Below are 23,549 nucleotides of genomic sequence, written 5' to 3' on the forward strand. Positions count from 1 at the left end.
CGAATTTGCTTCAAACCATACGAGTCCTCTGGCTTCCTCTGATAACCCCTTTGGAAATCTTTGAGTGATAGGGCTGTATTCATAACTCTTAGTCTCCCCCACCCCAAACCCACATGCCCAATGCAGTCCTGAACACAAATTGTCATAGCCACCCTCTAACCACCTGTCCATGTGCCTGCCTGACCCCAGACAATAGAAGTAGGAACACTCTATAACACCTGTTGGGTTTTACCAATAATAATCATGACAGCAGCAATACCAATACTCAGAGGTACTGACATTTATTAAGCCTCAATGACATGCCCCACACTGCCAAGTGCAGTACAGGCATCATTATAGTGTAGTTGCTATGAAATGTAGACCTGGCTTCACCAATGTGGCAGAGCCCAAGGATGCTCCCCCAGAATCAGCTCTCTTGCTTCAAATGGGTTTTGCATTAACTCATTCCCAAAGCAGAATTCAGCTTTTTCCTTCTAAGAAGGCAAAAGAAATTTAATATTTTCAATATCGAATTAATTGCGATTCCATTTTCCCCATCAGTTTAATAAGTGAAGCTAATTTCCATGGGAGGGGCTGCATGAATGGGCAAACCAGCTGGCAGCTACATGCATTTCCTGGGCACCCATGAATTTTATTCCTTGCCCCAGGAGCAAAGCAAATGCAGTTGGTAGAGCAACATCCACTCTGACTGGGGACAGGGACTGTCTTGATGCTGGAAGGTTGTTAGTCTCCCCAGAGCCCCCTTCTTTCAGAGGACCCCATCTTCTTGGCTCTCAGGCACTTACACTTGTTTATCAAATCAGTGCTGCTCTCCAGGACAATGGGAAACTCTGTTCATACTTAAGGTTTGCAGGTGGCAACTCCTATTTGGTGAGTCAAGGAAGTACCCCTGAATATGTCCAGACTGGTACTAAGCCCTGGGAGGATGTGTCTGGGTTTTAAAGTGGAACCAACCCAAATGTCCATCAATGACAGACTGGATAAAGAAAATGTGGCACATATACACCATGGAATACTATGCAGCCATATAAAAGGATGAGTTCCTGTCCTTTGCAGGGACATGGATGAATCTGGAAACCATCACTCTCAGCAAACTAACACAAGAACAGAAAATCAAACACCGCATGTTCTCACTCATAATTGAGAGTTGAACAATGAGAATACATGGATACAGGGAGGGGAACATCACACACCAGGGCCTGTCAGGGTGTGGGGAACTAAGGGAGGGATAGCATTAGGAGAAATACCTAATGTAGATGATGGGTTGATGGGTGCAGCAAACCACCATGGCACATACATACCTAGGTAACAAACCTGCGCATTCTGCACATGTATCCCAGAACTTAAAGTATAGTAAAACAAAAAATAAAATAAATAAAGTGCAGTTCCTGCCTGCAAGCTACTTACAGTTAAGGTGAAAGAGGAAGAAACAACACAAGAAAATGCCAGTGAGATATATCACATTCTAAAATTCATGGCTGGCAAACCTGTTTGCACATTAGAATTCCTTGGAGAGCTTAAAAAATAACTTATACCAGATCCCCAACCCAGACTAATGAAATATTGCAGATAGGTGAGATGCTCAGGTATCATCATGTATAAAAAATTACTTTGGCCCAGCTCAGTGATGGATGCCTGTAATCCCAGCACTTTGGGAGGCCGAGGTGGGGGAAGTGCTTGAGGTCAGGAGTTCGAGAGCAGCTTGGGCAACCACCTCCAGCACATGAGACCTCATCTCTTAAAAAAAAAAAAAATTAGCTAGGTGTGGTGACATGCACCTGTAGTCGTAGGTATCCAGGAGGCTGAGGCAGGAGGATCGCTTGAACTGAGGAGTTGGAGGCTACAGTGAGCTATGATCATGCCACTGCACTGAAGCCTGGGTAACAGAGCAATACCCCATCTCAAAAGAGAAAAGAAAAGAAAATGTATTTGAAGTTCCCTAGGTGATTCTAAAAGGCAGCCAAAGTTGAGAATCACTGTTTTAAACAAATGCCAATGTGTATGCCTTAGGAATTGAGAGCGAGTTTACGTCCCATTTTCCAGATTCTTCTGATGAGGCCTCATCCCCACGAGATCCCTAAGGAGCAAGATATCTGCCGAGTAGCTGGTACTATAGGCATGTGCCACCACGCCAGGCTAATTTGTATTTTTAATAGAGATGGGATTTCACCATGTTGGCCAGGCTGGTCTTGAACTCCTGACCTCAAGTGATCGGCCCACCTTGGCTTCCCAAAGTTCTGGGATTACAGGCATGAGCCACCACACCTGGCCTTTAATCAATTAATTCTTATGGTTACTGTTCTTATTACCTGGGTAAAATGCTGATGGAATTAATATCTCAGTATCTACAACTTTGTTTCTCTTTATCAACTTCCATTGATGAAAGGTATAGATTTGGTGCCAACCAGATCCTCTGCTTAATCTACCAAATGAGTGACGCTTTCTTGTTGCTCCCCAGTCAGTGTTCAGCAGTGAACCCTGAGAGGTCCTAATAGCCTGTGTGAGGTTTATTCTTGGCTAATGATGGGTGCTCATTAGTTAAGTTGTTTAACTAATTTCCAGTTGGAGGGCTCAAGGGCAGTAGGACCGGGGTTTTGTAAATTCACTGCCTCTGCTGTGTTAGAGACACTGCACTGATCTTAAAGAACAGTGCCATCTCTGCAAGAAGTTGCTGTGGGATGAGATGGTGACTGATACGAGCAGGAGAGAAGGGAGAGCACATTTTGGATCTTCTATTAGCACTCCTATCAACAGGTTGAGCTTTCTACTTTCCTGGCTTTCTGAGATGTAAGAATGAGTAAGGGCTTCCCATGGCGACAGTCTCTTTGTTAAGAATTTCCTGTGTTCCTGCCCCATGCCTTTTCAATTGCAAGTTGAAAGCTGCCCCCAGAGGACACATTTTATAGCGCAAAAAAAGAAGACATATTTTTACATGCTACCTTAGTGAGTCATTTTGCTTCTCAGACTTTTCAATTCGGAATTGCTTAATTATGTCCCATGATGGATCTCTATGTCAAATGCCTCCCTTGTCCTGTTTTTAGGGCTGTATTTGCAGACATTAAGCTGTTTCAAGATTGTTTTTAGGCCAGTTGTTTAGCCAAAGTGAGCTAATTTGATGAATCATTACAGGAAAATTACCTGGCCTCATGGTACATAGTAGGTGTTTAATAAATGTTGAGCCCCACAGTTGCTAACCAGCCTAAATTAGCCAGCCTAAATTAGCTGAGCTTATGCTGTTAAAATGCAGCCTGCTAATTCTTAGAGCAAATATTTTTCTTGGTCAGGATTTTTGTCTAGTTGGAAAAGAACAGGATCAGCAAAATGGCTTTAAACATATCTTAATGTCAAGAGTTTGTCATCCAAGGCTCTACCCAGCATGGGTGTGGGGCTACCAGGCTTTGTTTGCGTTGCTTTGAGCTGCTTCTTCAGAGGCTGTATCTGCCTTCTGTGAAAGTTTAAAGTTTCAAAGTTCCACCCATCCGTGTGGGCACACAGTGATGCTAATGATAAGGTCGGTTGGAGTGGCCTGGTGGTGATGTCATGGGGATTAAGGCATGTTATCTGTAATAAGAATACACCCCCACTGCTGAGTGCAGCTGCACACAGCACCAGCCTTGGGCTGGGCATGATTCTCAGAGCTGATTTTAGAGTCAAATGAAAGCAGGCAATTATCATGTTCTTTAACTATAATCAGCCGAGCAGGATACAGGTAGCCGCAAAATGGAGTTATTTAAAACAGTAACAAAATCACTTCAAAAAGGGTAATAATCTGGAAGTCTCTTTCTGCAACATCTAGTTAAAGCTGTCCAAGTGTGGAGAAGATGGGGAAGGCTTATTTTGTAACCTCCTCAATGGCAATAGTATCGGGAAAGCCTCCTTTTGAAATAGAGGAGTGGGGGACAAGGGGAGGGAGAGCCTTAGGACAAATACCTAATGCACATGGGGCTTAAAACCTAGATGATGGGTTGATAGGTGCAGCAAACCACCATGGCACAAGTATTCCTATGTAACAAACCTGCGCGTTCTGCACATGTATCCTGTAACTTAAAGTAATAGTTAAAAATAAATCAATAAATAAAAGACAGGAACCTTGGCCTGGGGGCTGCCCCGGAGCAATTTAGTTTAGCCCCAACACGTAAACTAGAGCCTTTGAAAATGATCCAAGGAGAATCCTGAGTTTCCTGCCATCTGTCAGAGTAGTTACCATGGTAAGAGGTATTCACAAGCACAGCCAACTGGTCCAGTCTGGCCTGGTGACTCCTCATTAACCCTTCAGCTTGGGTTGAAAGTTGATTCTGGACATTGGTTATGAGACCTTATCTTGGGCAGCGTTTCTTGTGACATTCCAATAAGACCCTGGGCTGGGGAACAGGTCTGAAGTCTAAGCATTTCTTAGAATCTACCAGAGCCTGCTTCTGAGCAGAGAGCAAAAGGAGGTGGATTCAGCTTGGCCCCCTACTACATCTGGCTCTGTCACCAGTGATCTATGTGAACTTGGGCATATTTATTTAGGCTGGCTAAGACTTGGTTTTCTCCTCTGTAAAATGGAGATGATTATAATCTATCTTGTAGGGATGTATATAGAGGAGTACCTGGCTTTTGGTTGCTAAACAGAGTTCAGTAGACATCAGCTGTTGTTATCATTGCCCTCCGCTAAGAAACCCATGGACAGAAGTTCCTGCATCGTCTCTTGGTAACACCAGCACAGCTTCTGATGGTGTCCTTGTATTGCAGTAGCAAGCATGGATTTTGCTCTGCATTGTCTGTGCCAGTGAGCTAAGAACACCAGGAGCCTTGTTCATCTTTCAGCCAGCTGGGTAATGCCTGTGTCAATTCCCATTGCATTAAACACCAGCCCATTAATTAGTAGTGGCAATGAAAAGATACCAATAATTATAACAGCAGCTATAGCCGTGCTTCCTGTTGAATACTTCCTGTCTAGCAGGCACTGTGCTGAATGTAACACATAGATAACTTTCTTTAACCCTATGACCACCCTATAAGGTAGACATTATTCTCACCATTTCACAAATAGGAAACTGAGGCACCAAGAGGGTTAAGAAGACATTGTTATAAGTGGATGAGTTAGGATTTGAGCTCAGGTATTACTGACTTCAAAGATTTTCACTGTGTCACACTGCCTTCCCTTGAGCCTTTGGGAACAGCGCAGCTTTAAGAGCCCAAACGCTAACAAAGAATAAAATCAGTCTTCTGTTGTAAGAATCTTAACAAAGTTGGCACACTTAGAGCATTTTTTAGTGTACTTCTACACAGCTGGTTATTTAGATCTCAGAACGTCTCTGTAACTGTTTAATAAGTCAGGAAACGAAGCCTTTGAAGAGTATCAGCAAGCTGCTCAACAATGCACCCTGGAGACTGAGCGCGGTGGCTCATGCCTGTAATCCCAGCATTCTGGGAGGCCGAGGCAGGCGGATCACAAGGTCAGGAGTTTGAGACCAGCCTGGCCAACATAGTGAAACCCCATCTCTACTAAAACTACAAAATTAGCTGAGTGTGGTGGCATGCGCCTGTAGTCCCAACTACTCCGGAGGCTGAGGTGGGAGAATCGCTTGAACCTGGGAGGCAGAGGTTGCAGTGAGCCGAAACCACGCCAATGCACTCCAGCCTGGGTGACAGAGAGTGAGACTTCATCTCAAAAAAAAAAAAGAGAGAGAGAGAATGGACCCTGAATATGCGGCAGGACCAACTTTTGAAACCATGGCCATCCTGCATCCATGGCTATGAGACTCCAAGTACATGCATGTTCCTCTCAACCCCATGCTGCCTCTCACCAGGCTCTGGCACATGTTTTAGCTGTAGAGACAGCATTGGGCAGTGGGAAAAGGATAAGTCAATACCAATTCTTGCCAAATGCTAGAAAGTCCTTGCAGGGGTACCTGTAGAAATCTCCTGAGTGAGGATGGAGATCGTGGCATGGCGGGCCAGTCAGGGACCAATTAGAGTTGTCCATTGTGGTCTGCAGTTGAGTCTGTGACATATCCCGGTGTCTGGGTTAGTGCTAGGACTGTGTCAATGGTGAGAGCATTTCTGTGAGAAGTTTGTGCGGGGACATCCCCAAGCCTAATGTTTGGCTGATTTATGGTCTTCGTTTCTGTTTGTATAAACAAAGCTTCAAAGCTTCTTGCTTGCATCTGTGTAAGGAAAAAGCCAGAGGACGGTGAAGAAATACTCTGGTGAAGAAAAGACCTTGAGGACTGGCTACGTGACCACTGGTATCCCCTTGGGCTTTGCTGCCCAAGGAGTGCTGTGTGCTGCTGCTGGTTAGGAGCTGGCTTTCATCTTTCATTTGGTCAAATGTGGCTGGTTTTCTGCTTGGTACCCACAAACGACTGTGTTTAATCCATTTATCAGTAATATCCGTAACTTACTGTCCAGATAAGGAGGCCTCCAGATCACATTTTGCAGTTGGCCCCTTTGTTCTCAGTTGTGTCGTCATCTGTGTAACATTCGTGCAATCAAGCAATCATTTATGCATTCACCCTTTTAAAACTGAATGCCTTCTGTATGTTGGGTGCTGTACTAGGTGCCAGAGGTAGGTGTGAAACAGAGCCAACACTAATCCTGCTGCATGGAGCTTTTACATCTAGAGGTCTTTCCAACACAGCAGTAAGTGCACTCAACATTAACCATTGTACTATTCTAGGAAGGAATTCCTATGGGGAGAATTTCATCCAGTCATGTAGAAGCACATGTATTAAAGTGTTTAAAATCTCATCTGGCAGTTGTTATGTAACTCAGGCTGGACTTTACGTGTCTCTCCTTCGGGGTGCTAGGCATGGTGGGAGGGGATGCCGAAGGGAAGGTGGGAATGCCAGACTCCTTTGGCTATACCTTTCAAGCATGGGATAAGGTGTTCACGCCATCTAAATACTGGAACATGTATAGGGGCAAAGAGGGAGAGCTTGCCCCGTCACCCCCCGAAGGTTTGCTGAAAATGAACTGACAAAGGGCAGGTGAACAGGAAAAAAAGGCACACAAAATGTATTTTAATATGGACAACACGGGGAATCATAGTAGAATGGTTACCCAGTAACCCAATGGGGTACAGATGCTTAAATGCCCATCTTCATAGAGGGAGGGGAGAGGGGGAAATAGGGCTACTTGAGGGATAATAAATGACTTTGAGGGGGAAACGAGTGGGCCTACTGCTCAGGCAATGTTTAGTAAATAATTTCAATGGAAGTTGAATGGGATGGAGAGCTGACAATGGTTGGGGAGAAGTTGGTCTGGGCTCTAGGTGTGGTGTTTAATTTTCAGTCTCTTTCTCTGTGATATGAGTTGTAATCTTCTCTTCTCTGGTGAATGAAATGTCAGGAAAGGCAATTGTATTCCTCTTTGGCAGATCTGGCTTTTAGGTAGAAAAGGGAACTTCAGAGAACAGCTTCATCCTGTGGTTTGGGAGAGACAGGATTAAGAGACTGTGGGGTAAGGGAGACAGGGAGCAAGGTCGGAGAAACCTTGAGACTGCTTCATGTCGAAGCACCATATTTTAGGGTAATGGTTTCTGAGTCCCAACACATGCTACCAGAAATTGCCATTCACTTTTCCTTTGTAGAATTGTTGGTGGGGGAATTAAAGTACATTGAATAATGTTAAAGTAAAACATTTTTGCAACTGTGTAAAGGTCATAATGGGGATGAAAGCTTTACTTTTATCACCAATGTAGGAAAAAAAATGTCCACTTTGTTTCATAAGCTATGCTGTTTTCAAAATAAGATACATTCACTCTTATGGTGGTGACAATAAGGAGTAGGGATTACAATTAGTAAGCCACTGGTTTCCCACACATTGTCAATGTGCAGGGCTTATCCTGGTCCAAACCTGCTTCCTGGTGCTTGAGAAACACAGAATCCTGCCATGTTTTATCCCAAAGTGGCTCTTCTTGGTTCTCCTGTCCCTTGGAGACATGGCCCAAGTAAATTCCATCCGGGTCTTAGAATCCAGTTCAGAACAGCACATTCCCTTTGGAATATCTTGCTCAATGCAGACCATCCTTCTTCAGACCAAATGACTGTTACATCAAGTTAGATGGGTCCTCATCCCCTTCTACCCTTCCCGACACCTTTGTTCCCTTTGTTCTTCAGATTCCAAGTAATAACATGACTGTGCCTCCAGCACTGGCCTTTGCTGGGCTCCTTGTTCATCATCCACGTTAGAGCTGCGTGGTGTTTGTCACTGTTGCCCTTGATGATAGTGACTGCTCACCTTGTAGTACATAGCATCAGTTGGTTCCCATGTTTTCTCATTTAGCGAAGCTCCCTTCCATTTTTCTCCTGTAGAATTACCCTTTATGACTACCAAGCCATGTGTAGAGCCAACAAGGAAAGCAGCGATGGCGCCCATGGCCTCCTGGATGTAAGTACTATGCTGTCACCCAGAAAACAGCTGCATATTTCTGTCTTTCTCCCTGTCTGAGTGTTATCTTCCTCTTTGGAGTAATCAAGTTTATCTTTTTGCAAAATCAGGAACATTTTGACTTTACTCATTAAAAAAACACTTCAGGCCAGCCGCGGTAGCTAACGCCTGCTATTCCAGCACTTTGGGAGGCTGAGGTGGCTGAATCACTTGGGGTCAGGAGTTTGAGACCACCTTTGCCAACATGGTGAAACCCCATCTCTACTAAAAATACAAAACTTAGCCAGGCATGGTGGCATGTGCTTATAATCCCAGTTACTCAGGAGGCTGAGGCAGGAGAACTGCTTGAACCCGGAAGGCAGAGGTTGCAGTGAGCCAAGATCATGCCACTGCACTCCAGCCTGGGCAACAGAGCGAGCCTGCCTCTCAAAAAAAAAAAAAAAATTAAAATTAAAAAATGTCACTGCTGTTTCAACTCAAATCCAGTGATCATATGAGTGAAAAATGGGTCTAAAGCCTTTGATGGATTAATGCAGCAACCCCCTTGTGATGGATAGAAAAAGGGAGAAGTTTTGTTAATTCTCCCATTTGTATGTAAAATAACTTGGTTTTGTTCAACAGAACTTTTCCTTTTAGTTTGTAATGGAGTTGTGAGCTTGTGTCCTAATTCCCATTTTGATCACAGATACTCCCTCTCCCCTAATCATGCCACCGGGTTTCAGCATCGTTTTCCCTGGAGCTGATTCCTTGGTGATGTCACAGATGAGGATCAATCAGCATAGCTATTGTGCCATTAGAAACTGGCTTTCAGATGGCCAGAAATTAACTGTTATCACTTACTCCCAAATTAAAAATGTAATTTACAATGCATAGACAATGTAAATTTGGCCAGCAATACCTAAAACCACAGAAAAAAAAAAAAAGATCTAGTGTACCTCTGGATAGTCTGTCATATGTGTTTAAATATAACCCTTACAATGCTATTGTTTTGTAAATACCAAAAATTAACCTAAAATTTTGTTTGAAACACAACGTTTAAAAGCTATTTTGGCTTTAAAATATATATACTTTCTAATTTGCAGATGTAAGATGTTACAAGGGGATTATTTAAAAACCAAATAATTAACACGGTTCTCCTACACTGAGGGAGCAAGAAATGATTCAGAGCTGGCCCATTTGTGAGAGGCAACTAAAGGGACGAATATTTTGAAAAATACAGCTTTTTAGTGAGACTCACTATGTCTTTCTAAACCCAACTCCCCTAACCTTAGCATGAATAGTTCCAGACATTAAACGTTCCTAAGGTATGTTTTCATCATTAGATTTAAAAGCTTAGTGGCTTTATGCTTTTAAATGATAATGTGCATTTAAATTTTTTAATTCCATATTTGCATAATCCCTTTGTTTATTCATATATTGAGCCAATGCCTGGCACGGAATGCCTTCCCCTGGCCTCAGAGCGAGCTGCCCCTGCTACTGCCCTCTTTCCCCCTCAACTTCCAAAGCTTCCTTAATCCTTTTATTTACTCTCTTCTCCCCCTGACCCACATTACCCATCCCAGCAGGTACAAAGACACAACATTGTCCCATAGTCTGACCACGCCGGTCTTTTTGAAAGCAAGATGATTATTTTTCAAGCCATAAAATGTAATGGCAGAACCGCAGGACTGCAAAGTGTGGTTTCAGGAAACTGTTAAAAGTTCACATCCTTATCTGACCCTAATCCTGGCGGCCCAGAACCCTGTGATTCAAGGAATGATGTGGAAGCACTCAGTCGAATCAGAGCAAGAGATACACCAAGTCTGAAATCTGGGTGGGCTTGGAAGAGCCTCAGCATTGTTGTTGTTGTTGTTCTGCACATTTACTTTCTGGCCGGACTGGGAAAGTTTTGAGAATGATTGGGGGCATGTAAATTTGTTCTTGTTTCATTTAAAACTGGATAATTCCTCCATTCTCACTTCTAGTTCTTATAATTAAAATGCTCAGAAGGTGGGATTAAGCAGCTCTAGCTGCAGAGCCAGGATTTGGCATGCATTTCACTTCTCTGATATCTAAAGGCAACCATAGAAGGTTCTGAGATTCTTCTGGACCTGACATCTGGAGCCCAGAGCCCGGGATTTGCTAGTGTCATTGCCTGTCTCTCAAGTCCACGCCCCAGTCACATAACTGGCATAGCTAGGTACAAAGAACCAACTGAGGGGGAGACTTGGTATTTTCCAGAATTCAGGAAATTGAATTATCCACATAGGAAATATCACAGAGTAAACAATCCAACTGCTTTTTTAAATTAAAATATTCTGAAATAAAGATTAGGCTTTCAATGCCTTCTTTTATAGAGTGAAGGGGATTTTCAGCAAGGATAAAATCACATGTTTATATGGTTATCATTTTTTTCAAGTCCAAATATGTAAGTGTGAAAAAAGGCAGCTTAAATCCTACATAATTCATGGACGGCATTAAAATCAGGTGTACGCAATTTTTGCTTATTTTAATGAATGACATACAGTGATGGAGAACAGGGAATCACCTTTCCAAGAGGCTGCCCTGCCAATTACCATTTGAAATTAGTTATATGATTCCAGCCCCCTCAGCATTAAGCTTCAAAATATTAGCCCCTAGAGGGTAAAGGTTTAAGCATCGGGTGCTGAACTTCCTTTTTCCTCCTACTGATAACCCTTGTATTAGATCAGGTTTATTTTACTTGTAAATCACATCTCACTGGAGTGGAGTTCAAAGTTTTAAAATGTTGGTTTTAGGATACAGTATCCAACAATTTTCTTCCCTTAGCTAGAACGCCACTGTTTTTTAACATGGTATCAATCTCTCTAGAAGAATAACATTGTCCTTATGTAAAGCCCTAAATTAAGCTACAAATTTTGTGTGCAATACATTGTTTTTAATGTACTGAATTCTTCTCTTCAGCCTTATAATGCCTTCCTCTCTGCAGTAAAATGGATCATGACAGAACTTGTCTTGTAAGTAAAATCTGCCTTTTTGAAAAGGATTAATATTTTCCTTTTTGTATCATAAAGTGAACTTAGAGATTGTGAGTCATGCCTTCAATAACCGTTAGATTCCTAGTGCTCTCTCTTCATTGAACAGCTCAAAATATTGAACACAGAGACCAAAAATGATCTTTTATTAAGTGATTCATGATCACTCCTTTGGCTATTATGTCATACTTTAGCAGATTAACAGTTTGCAGTATACAACTAAATTTACTTATTGTGGTTACTGTTCAATTTCACATGGATGTCTGGCTGTTTTGACTGCAGCCTGGGTGGGCTGTGGTCAGAAGAGCACACTGCTGTGACTGTCCACCAGGCTACTTTGGCTGCCTTGGCCTGTGCAGGAATGGGAGATGTGTGAGATTGTCCGCTAGGGCTGGGGGCTTCCTCAGGTGTGATTTCATTGTTTTTCCTGTCAAACTATGGTCTTATTTGGAGGTGCTCGTTGCATCTATGACTTAAGTAACACTTGAAATGGCACAAAGATGAAAGTCTTGACTTTCAGACTAGATATTAGACACATTACAGAAACACTGTGTCACACAAAAGGGAAGAATTTCATAGATGAACATGTAAACAAGATGGTTTAAGTTGCACCAAACTCTCTCATTGTTATTTCCCCTGCTTAGACTCCACTTCTGTGGGTTTGAGGCAAATTTCATGCCATTTGATGGATAGTCACTGTCCTCTTAATTTAAGGCAACCTCTATTAATTTAATACAGTTTGTGAATTCAAATGGGAAGTAAATTCTCCATATACACATGAGGCAGAGAAAGAACCTTAACAATAATAGTGGGATTTAGATTGAGAGAGAGCTGCTAGGAATAGTAGCCATAAGCCTGAAAAACAAATGACCGAATTTTGATCTCTCTTCATCTATTTGGAGGATAATTTGTATTGTTTTTGTATTCTTTACCAGCCATTGAGAAATGTTGATTTTTATGAGGTTGCATGAGACCTAATTTCGTAGAGAGAAGTCTGTTCCACCTCCCTCTATACACACACACACGGAGGGGGCTTAAACAAGTTCAAGTAGCAGTATTCATTTTGAAAGCATCTTTCATTACTATAGATCATAGTCTTGGCAGAGGAGAATATTCTGTCTGTATTTCTGAACTAAGGGAGGAGAAGCTCATTAGACATTGGCTTTTTACTGTGGAATCAAATTAGATGATACTAAGATTGAATAACTGGTGAACAATAACGAGGAAAGTATTTCAGCCTATACAGCAGGTTATTCCTCATCTAGGAATCTTTGAGTCCAGGTGAACCTGGCTTTGGGGATAAAATAGCCTTTCACAAGAAAGATAAACCCCAGTGAATATTCAGTGATAACTCAGCCAACTGTGTTGATATCTGCAAATTGTGATGTTCTCAAATGAGGTAAGCGATGCTGAAGAATACAGAAAGTCACTGTTCTGTGATACAGGCATGGATGACGAAGTAACATTGGGCTTTTCCACGATCTGTTTAGGTTCCTGGTGGAGTTTAACCTCTGCAGTTGGTGGCACTCCGATATGACAGCTAAAGGTGAGCGGCAACTGGTTTCTGTTTTCCAGCTTGGAGGGATGAGGGCTAGGTTCATCGGCTACTTTTCATCAGGGATGTGCTGGCTCAGAAAATTCCCCAGGACAAAGTGATGATTTTTCAGCTCTGTCAGCAAAAAGACACCCTTTGTGCTAAGTGCTGTGCTATCTAGTCTGACACAGAATTCCACAGGCTTCATTCAGCCCATGTTGAATGTACATCTTGACCTGTTTCCTTAACTAAGGCTTTGAGGTCATACATTGCACAGGTAAATTCTTCAGAAAGCTCATGGGCAATGCTGAAATAGAAGAGAGACAGACACACTGCCTGTGTCTCAGGCTAAATGAATGATTAGCCATTCTATTTTCATTTTCACTGTTACCCTCATAGAACATAAATCTGATGACATTCCTCTCCCTCCTCAAATACCTTTGATGATTTGAGGAGGGTGTAATTAGTAGAGACTCTTGGAGGCATGGGTTGTGGAGTTAGATCAGAATAGGTTTCAGTCCCGGCTCAAGGTTGACCTTGGGCATGTCAGCTGATCTGTCTCCAAGGCTCAGTTTCCCTTTGCTAAGCACAGTGGGGAAAATAATATTTATCTTAGGAAGTGAGTCTGTGTGTCTGTGTGCATGTGTGTTTAATGCTATGAGAAATCATGTTACGTGCTGACCACAGTGACTGAAACATAAGTCCTCAAAAAATAGTAGCAATACCGCATGTTCTCACGTATAAGTAAGGTAAACATTGAGTAAACATGGACACAAAGAAGGGAAAACAGACACTGGGGCCTAATTGAGGTGGAGGGTGGGAGGAGGGTGAGGATGGAAAAACGACCCATTGGGTACTTCGCTGACTACCAGGATGCTGAAATAATCTGTACACCAAACCCTCAAGACATGCAGTTGACCCATGTAAAAAACCTGCACATGTACCCTCCACACCTACAATAAAAGTTGGAAGGCAAATCAATAAATAAAAGAAAGTATCTGTAATTATAACAGTGGTGACACTACGACCATGACAGTGATGATGATTGCCTACAAATCCAGTGATCCTTAATGAACGCTGGCTCCAGCAGTCTGCCCCAGGCCTGCCCACTCACGTGCTGTTTCTCAGATACACTCTGTTCTTTCTTGCCTTCATGCATTCATGTTCATTTTCCCACCTGGGAGGCCAGGGACTAGTAGGCTATTACCATTCTTATTATTTCTAACTATCTGTCTTTTAAAAAAGAGATTGATTAGTCACATATCAGCATTTCCCCAGATGCTGGATCTATTTTAATCTAACATTCTCTTTCCTTTCCCTTAAGATCCCAGTCTGTGAGGATTCCCTCAACTCCCTCAGGCAGAATGAACATTTTCTTCTTGCTCCTGCCCCAGTCAGCTCATGCGTTATCCTATGTCTTCTTTAACATTATTGCCTCACTGTGTGTGTTTTGCGCTAACCTAGCATTTCTTGATGGTAGGAGCTATGTTTTAAATATTGTTCTCTCTTAACATCTAACTGGTGCTGAGCACACAGTAGGTGCTTTATCTTTGCTGATTCAATATCCTAACAAATCTTTCTGGTGCTAAGCAGACCATTAGGGTCACTATAGTCATGGCTTTGTAACTTACAAATAGGCTCATTTTGCTGGAATCCAAGAACTCTCTGATTTCTGCTTAGAACATGAGATGGAGCAGAATCTGCTGAGTGAGTCCTGCCCCTGCTGATGCCTGCATAGTTCACTCTCTGATAACTGGGAGCCTAATCCATGCCTGTCCAGGCTTGGCTCTGCCGTGGGACACTGACAGCCCAGTGGAGCAGGGCCCCTGTGCTCTGCTTGCATCCACACACACGCACATTGGTCTGGTGACCCCCAGGGCTTGGACTCAGTTCTTGCTCCTCCCTGCTGGGTTGGGTACTGAGTGACAGTGACTGCCTCAAATCCCACTTGTATAAATTAGCCTGAGGACATAAACCTGGATGGGAGCAAAGGTTTCTATGATAGGATGATCATCACCAGGGAATTTATAATTGCAAATACTGGTAACATTTAAATGTCTAACAATAAAGGCTGTTTTAAAATAAATTGCAGCCCATCCACAGAAAGACAATTTATTCTGTTTCTGAAAACTTTTTGATGAAATTAAGAAATGCTCATGAAATTATAACAAAACAAGACAAAGCCCAAGATACAAAACTGTATATACACAAAAACACATAAAATGGTGGGAGGAAGGAGATAGGGAGCTAATTAGGGTCAGCAGTTGGTATGGGAAATAGGGAGTCAATAAACAAACACCAACATATGAGTTAGGCGAAGAGGACTGTCTTGTCCCCGAAAGGAAATTTTACCTGTAGTGTCAACTTGCTTTTGTTGAAATTGCACATGATTTGAAAAAAGAAAGATGAGGAGGGACCTACTAAATGGACACTTGGCTATCTTTTACCATTTGCTTTTCTTATTTGACTCACTTTTCCACAGTTTTACTAATAGGAGTGAAGAGAGATAAATGATATTTTTTTAAAATAAGAAAATCAATAGAAGCCAAGAAAATGGGTTGCAAGTTGGTTAAATGGCTGCTCTCTCTGTGGCACCAGTGACCTGGAGACAAATCCCCTCTCCCTCTGAATCAAACTGTGAGCTCTCAGAGGCCATAGCAGCTTTTGAACTTAGTGGTTAGGAACCCTGGGTAGCCTTTCTCTGCTTCTTGCTTGCTGTGAGGTTCTGGGCAAGTCACTTGGTCTCTCTCGGCTTTGGTTCCGTTTGTCAGCAGAGGAAACAATAGACATAATGTGGCTGTGAGAAGTGGATTAAGCAATGCATGCCAAGCCCTTGTGCAAGTACGCCATGCATGGTGGGTGGGCGCTCATGCTTTGGGTGGTGGCGGTGGTTTTTTTAACTGAGATGTCTGGTTATTTCTTAGGAGTTTGCACAGGGCTGAGGGCAGCAAGCTTGTTATTTTCAGTGGTTTACTTTTTGGCATTCTTCTTCATACCTAGGGAGGACGTTCCCTTCTCTTCGTGTCTGCATTCACTCCCACTTCCCTCATCCTCACCTTGACCTGTTTCTCTTTTCCGTGACCTGCCACCACAGACATCTAGCCATACTGTTATTTTGGTCCTATGGATTCTAGAATTGTTACTGAATGCCATTCACTATGATCTTTGCCTAGAACAGTGGTTTTCAAATGGGGGCAGTTTTGCCTCCCAGGGGAATGACTGGAGACATGTCTGCTGTCACAGCATGGGAGGGAGGGTTCTTACTAGAATCTGGTAGCTAGAGGCCAGGGATGCAGCTAAATATCCTGCAACACACAAGACAGCCCCCATAACAAAGAAATATCCCACTCAAAATATCAATAGTGCCACTGTTGAGAAACCCTGGCCCCGACTGAGGGGTGCAGAGTAGGGGACAGTGACTGAGGGAGCAGGGTGTGATCTCTGCACCCGCGATGTTGAGAGATAACTTGTGAAGGCTCCCATTCTGCAATTTTGCCACCCCCACCCCAGCTGGACCAAAAGTGGTCCAGTTTTCAGCTGAAAGGAATAATATGGTGCTTTAGTTCTCTATTTTCTGTCTTAAGGAGCTTTGTAGAAAGGACCCTGAATAGATCATTTCAGCATGTCCTCTGACTCCACTGCCAGACTGTGAGGCCTCCTTTCCACAGACTACAGAGAGACCTTGTCACCTAATTGCATCGTTGATGCATGGTGTGCTGCTACATAAGTGCTTTGCCATTTCCAGAGAGCTGGCACATAGATTATCTTCAGATCCGTTCAACATACCTGAGAGGTGGGGACTGCTAGAATTTCCTGCCAAGCCTCTCTGAAGCACCTAAGTCAGACAGCTAAGAGGCAATGGACTCAGACCTAAGCCAAGACCTCCCTCAGCTAATGATGACAGCGAGAGCCGCAGCTACTGCACTGGAATTGTCTCATTCCAGCCGACAGCCCTCTGCTGGGCATCATATGACTTTTTCCATTTTATGGATGAAGAAATGAAAAGAAGCAAAGGTGAACTCATTCATCCACAGGATTGCTGTCATTGGGATATCTTATTAAATGTAAATATAAATCCCAGACCCGGCATAAGGAGGGAAATGTGTCAGGCACCATATGCTATTGGCTTGCAAGGTTTCTTCATTCTAAATTTACCATTCCCTCACTAGATAAAGACCCTGAGCTGAGACATACATCTTTGTTTTAGTTAAAAATGGAATCCATAATTACACTGTTTATCTGCTCCATTTCCTTAATGAAGGGGACTGTGGAAGCCCATTTCTGCTTGATTATCACAAAGGTATCATTTTGGTGAAGTTGCACAAAGAGAACAGAGCTTGCTGGCACCCGGTTGTGAACAGGGGTGCATTCACAGAAACAAAAGAAGAGGAAGGCTTTTCAAATGGCAAATCTATTCATTGCCAATTGTCTGCACATAATTACTGTGAACCCAAGTCAGTTATTCTCATCAGGGACATTTGTTGCTAAGGGAAAAGTAAAGAAATTCACTTGTGCGGATGCTCCCTTGGGTGCTTCATTGTGAGTGGGTGATAGGTCATGGTGACATCGGCGTAACTGGGACAGGAGGCACAGCAGTGTGGGCTCCAGGATGTGAGGGCCAGGCTCACATCTGGACCCCATCACTCACTGCAGTGTGACCTTGGGCGAGTGTCTTCATTTCTGAGCTTTAGTTTCTTCATCTGCAAAATGGGACAGTAGCAAGGACTTGCTTATTCTGTGGTGATGAGGATTTTGCCCATGCTAAGGGCCTGGCACAGGGTTTGGCATGTAGTAAGTGCACAGTTAAGATTGATGGTGAAGGTGGTGGTGGTTTGCTGTGTGAGTTAATGATGATTGTGATGAGTCATTCTCTGTGGGACCCACGGCAGGCAGTGTCTGCTTCTGGAACCTCATTTTTCCCTTCTGGAAAAAGAAGGAGTCAGCCAGACTGAGCTCAGTGATCCTTGACTACCTACAGCTTTGTAAGATGTGAGTTCTGAGTGCCTAAGACTTAAAACAGTATCCAATAGGGCCAGGCATGGTGGCTCACACCTGTAATCCCAGCACTTTGGGAGGCCAAGATGGGCGGATCACTGAGGCCAGGAGTTCGAGACCAGCCTGGCCAACATGGTGAAACCCCTGTCTCTACTAAAAATACAAAAAAACTAGCCAAGCATGGTGGTGCATGCCTGTAATCCCAGCTACTTGGGAGGCTAAGGCAGGACAATCATTTGAACCCGGGAGGCGGAGGTTACAGTGAGCCGAGATCACACCACTGTACTCCAGACTGGGGGACAGAGTGAGACTGTTGTCTCCAACAACAACAACAAAAATAGTATCCAGTAGATTGCAAGCAGCCTCGGTTATTGGTTTGAAACTCCATAGATAAATAATAGTGACTGCACATATATGTGGTGTTTTCCATAGCACTCTAGACAAAGTACGTTCTAGCCATGTTATTTAAGTTAAATGTGACCATGGCTTTATAGGATAATTCACGTTTCCCAAAAGCACATCAAGCAACTTCCAGCCAATAGTCGTGCTGCAAATAGACCCAACGGTTTATCACTATATCAGCATGGAGTGCCCTACGATTGTCAAAGGAAAAAGAATTTCATCCCCAGAAAGGATCAGAGCCAAATGAGTCTCACCATTGAGAGTACTGGACCCATTCCATCGTAACTGGGCCCAGACAATTAGAATTAGAGATGGTGCAATTATCAGGCTTATTCAAATCACGTGTGCTGCCTATCTCAGCCTGACCCAAAGACCTTTCTTATTTTTTTTCATTGGCCAAACTTCACAGAGCAGTTAAACATACACACGCTGGAGCCAGACAGCCCAAGGTCAAATTTTGGTTCTGCCACATACTCAGTGGATGAATTTGGGCAATTTACCCTCGTTCTTTTTCCTCCATTCACCATCTGCAAAACAGATAACAACTGTTCATACCTCATAGTTTATTTTTTAATTTTGTCATATTTTACTATTAAATAAATTAATACATATTAAGCAGGATAGCATCTGGAACGCAGCAATTTCTCCACCAATTTAGCTGTTATGCCATCATTAGGTTTTTATATTCCGTCTGCATCCTTGTGCCGCTTCCACTTATAACCTAAGCTATTGTATACTTAAATCTTTATTTCGTTTCAACGGACTCACTTTTTAAAATTCAAATAATTTAACTATGAAAAGAAAGTTTTGTAAACTGAAAACCAGAATGATTTGCCATACAGAGAAATCAGTTGTGAAAATAAGAACCATGAAAATAAAAAGTGTGACCAAATTTTAGCCAGATCCTATGAGCTTTGTGTTTGGCCTCTTCAGCTTAAAGGGAGAGGAGAGCAAATGAAAGGAAGGAGTGTAAAAGATAGAAAGGTGGTAGAAACTCCCTACTGTCAAACAAAGATGTCCTCCTTACTAAACAGAGGCACTGAAAAAGATTTGGGAAGAGACTGATGTTCCCACCACGTGGCTCTTCTGTGTTGTTACTGTTGGGCCTGGAGCACCTAAAATTCACCTTACCCTCCACCTGAAAGGCAAGAAAGAAGTGTGTCATAAGGGACAGAGATTCTCACATTTTTTGGCCCATCGTATTCTATTTTATGTTTGAAAACACTATTCAGGAGAGTCATTCTTGTATTCAGCAGGCATTTAATGTTCCGTCCAATGAGCTAGCATCTTGGGGACAAAGGGACAGTGTTTGGAACCTGGCCTTTCTGGAGAATGACTACCAGCACTGTACAATCAGTGGAGTCAGGAGTCAGAGAGGCAGCCATTTGCTTGCCTTTTCTACCAAAAAGTGATGGTTCAAAAAGCCTGACTCCATGAAATAGCACAAGTACGGCAGGAGTCACGATGGTGGTAAAAACATACACTTAAGCAGGACTCACAGCATGACAGCTACTGTCCATGTAATTCATTTGATTCTCAAACAACCACACAAGCTTGGTACTGCTATTCCCATTTAGCTGATGAGGACACTAAGGTGTAAAACGGTTAAAAGCTCACCTGCTGTCGCACAGCAGTGGCAGGATTCATTGCCTGGAATTGGTGCTTTTAGCTGCTACAAAACTAGCCAGCCTCTGGCCTGTGGATGGTAACACTTGCTAATGAGTAGCATTTCATGAAGGCTGTGTGTATGCATGTAGGTGGGCAAAAGTGCGTGCATGCTTCAGTCTGCTAAGAGCTGTACATGCTTTTGTTCATTTATTCCTCAGAACGATCATTTCCCCTTAATGTCAGCGATCAGTTACTGAAAATTCTATATTCTGAGTGAAAGAGCTGATGAAGAGTCTACTTCCTTTTGTTTTAAGTAATAAAGATTAAATGCATTGTGCTCCAACCCCAAACCCTCAACCAATTTCCTCAAAATAGTTAAACCTCAGTGAAAAGCCTACATATAAGAAACCATCATGTTAGGATACTACAAATGCTTAGAATCGCTTCCTGATCACCCCACAAGTGTTTGGTTGTTACCCTACAGTTGTTTTTTGTGCAGTAGCACTGACGGCTCACTTAGTGCCAGCAGCATCCCATATGGACAGTGGACAAAACATCTCCCTGTAGTTCTGCCCACCAACCAGTTATATTTGGAATGTAACATGAGACTTTGTTCACACACAGTTTTGTTAAAATCCTATTCAATTTTGGAATTGTAAATGTAAATACATTTTTTTTTCCTACAAAAACAATAACTGAAGGCTTTGTACAAACTGTGGTATTGGAAATCTATAAGCGTTCTCTTGGGGGAAATGCTAACAAGTAGACCTCCTGTGAAGAGTACCTGTACTACTAGCATCCCCATTTTACAGATGAGAATGGTGAGGATTCACTAGAAGTGGCAGAGCAGGGATTCGTACTCCAAACTTCTCTTACTTCAGAGCCTTCATGCTTAACCACTATGCTGTAGTGTCTATCATTATTGTCATCGTTATAATGTCACAGTGGCTTCATTAGAATGATACTGTTATCTTTGTTATTGTTGCTATTATTATTATTATCATTATTTGACATTTACTGAACACTCACTATGTTTCAGGTACTGTACTTAGTCAACATACATTGTTTTATTTACTTCTCACATCAACTTCTGATAGAACTTGATTATCCTCAATTTACAAATAAGAAAATTGAGACCTAGTGAGGTTCTGGATCTTGCCCACTGGACAATCAACTGCCAAGCCTCTACTGAGCACCTACTATGTGCTCATCCACGTACCAGGGTTATTTAGTGCTTTAAAATTGACATGGCATATTATTGGACAAAGAGCTTCATAATAGTAGGATTTGGTTCATGGCTGTGCTTCAAAGACATTACGTATTTTACTATTTCATATTTCAATTTTCTTTCTATAATAAAACCATGCAATTGTATCATGACCTTTGTCTCACCCTAAATAATATGGTATAACTTATACATTTGTTCAGATATACATATGTGTTGTTGCTAAGTTTGAGTAAGTCTGAGGTCAGAGACCCGGTGACTGATGTTGTCCCAGAAATTTGAATTCTTGTGATGCATAAATGATAGCTGATCAAGCCAACACAACTGTTGGAGGAATTATAGCTTATAGAGTTGCTTGGCAGATGAAATCACTTGACTAATTAGAAAATAATGCATTATGCTGTGCTAGAAAAATCACAGAGCAGCAGAAGCAGAACTGTGTTCTGGGTTGCTGTGGGCTGCCAGTCACAATATTGAGCCTGTGCCTTGCATTCTTTACCTTTTTTTTCCCCCTATCCCTACAGCCCAGAAATTGAAACAGACCCTGGAGCCTTGTGATACTGAATATCCGGCATTTGTCTCCGAGCGCACCATCAAGGAGACTACAGGGAATATTGCTTGTGAAGACTGCTCCAAGTAAGCCATTCCCCCACCCTCTAACCCCCTACACCTTTCTGCTCGGCATAGAACTTTCCCAGATAGGTCTGTGTGACTTGCAGGCACAGTTACACCAATAGAAAACATGGCTGCCCTCTTGTGTAAGGAAGTATTTCTGTCAGCTTAGAAGAAACACCACTTGGCTTTATAATTCTAAACGCTGGGAAGCATTCAGAATGCATGAAAATACATCCTGCAGTATAGGAGATGTGTAGGTCAGTTTGTTCATGTTTTGAGAAAGTTCTTATTGGTGCTTTCTCAATTGACAGTTGGCAATTTGAACTGTGTGTTCGAGAATGTCCTTATGTATCTTTACTGAAGGCAGAAGCCTTCAGGATTTACCCAAACCTGATAAATTGGAAATGTTTCTTGGTGATTGAGTATGCATTTCCCTGATTGCTAATGAGATTGAGCCTCTTTTAATGGTTTTATTGGTTATTTGGGGTTTCTGACCTCTTTATTCCAATTGGGCAGTTCCCGAATGAGTGGTTAGATCTATTCTTATTGATTTGGGTGTTCTTTCTCTTTTGGATACTATTTCTTTACAATCGTATGCATTGTATGTGGGTCTTCCTATTCTGTGGTTTGACTCTTTACAGATGCCTTTTTTATTTATTTATTTTTTTAAGAGACAGGGTCTTACTATGTTGCCTGGGCTGGTCTCAAACTCCTGGGCTCAAGAAATCCTCCTGTCTCAGCCTCCCAAGTAGCTGGGACTACAGGCACACAGTGCACAGAATTTTTCTTTCTTTCTTTTTTGTTTAAGTAAGTCTAGTCATGGGCTGAGTTCCCACCTATATGCAGATCTGTTTCCAGATCTTATGGTTTGTTAATACCTATATATAATACCATATCTTTTAAATTATTATAGCTTTATAATATGACTTGGTATTTAGGAGAACAAGCTCCTTTCCTTATTCTTCTTATAAGTTTTCTTAATTATTCTTGACTCTTTACTCTTGCATACTTATTTTGGAACTAGCTTGTTAATTTCCACGAATTTTTTTTTTTTTTTTTTTTTTTGAGACGGAGTCTCGCCCAGTCGCCCAGGCTGGGAGTACAGTGGCGCAATCTCAGCTCACTGCAAGCTCCGCCTCCTGGGTTCTCGCCATTCTCCAGCCTCGGCCTCCTGAGTAGCTGGGATTACAGGCACCCACCACCACGCCCGGTTAATTTTTTTTGTATTTTTAGTAGAGACGGGGTTTCACCTTTTTAGCCAGGATGGTCTCGATCTCCTGACCTCATGATCCACCCGTCTCAGTCTCCCAAAGTCCTGGGATTACAGGCGTGAGGCACCGTGCCTGGCCCATTTCCATGAATTTTGATAGGGTTTTGATTAAAATTTCTGTAAGTGGTAGGTCAATTTAAAGATAATTACTATTTTTTATAATAATTGGACTTCCCATTAATAAACTAAGTATGTCTCTTTAGTTACATGCCTTTTCTATGCCTTTTAATACAATTTTATAACTTTATATATTTATACCTACATACCCATAGTTTTTCTTCTATCATAAATAGTATATATTTAAAACTACTTTTCTAATTTGTAAGTACTAGTATATGAATGTATCACTGATTTCTGTATATTGAATATTGTATCCAACACACTGCTAAATGCTCTTTGAGATTGACTTGTTTGTGTATGGATGCTCTTGGACTTTTTGCATAGACCATAATATCATTTGTGAAACGTTTACTTTCTAATCTCCATACTTAATTATTGTTTTCTGTTTTATTGCACTATACTTCTGACACA

General features: G+C 42.2%; 1 protein-coding gene across 5 annotated transcripts in view; it reads left to right on the forward strand.

Annotated features, from left to right (window-relative positions):
* The window catches only part of CACNA2D3 (calcium voltage-gated channel auxiliary subunit alpha2delta 3), a 941,064-nt gene that overhangs the window by 867,555 nt on the left and 49,960 nt on the right, over positions 1-23,549 (forward strand). For all 5 annotated transcript variants that reach the window (XM_015130679.3, XM_077993170.1, XM_015130680.3 and 2 more), the window contains 4 exons: positions 8,301-8,376; positions 11,299-11,351; positions 12,860-12,915; positions 21,658-21,769. In XM_015130679.3, coding sequence (XP_014986165.1) covers positions 8,301-8,376; positions 11,299-11,351; positions 12,860-12,915; positions 21,658-21,769 — 297 coding nt within the window. The remainder of the gene's footprint in view (positions 1-8,300; positions 8,377-11,298; positions 11,352-12,859; positions 12,916-21,657; positions 21,770-23,549) is intronic.

This window comes from Macaca mulatta, chromosome 2, assembly GCF_049350105.2.
Source record: "Macaca mulatta isolate MMU2019108-1 chromosome 2, T2T-MMU8v2.0, whole genome shotgun sequence".
NCBI classification, from domain to species: Eukaryota; Metazoa; Chordata; class Mammalia; order Primates; family Cercopithecidae; genus Macaca; species Macaca mulatta.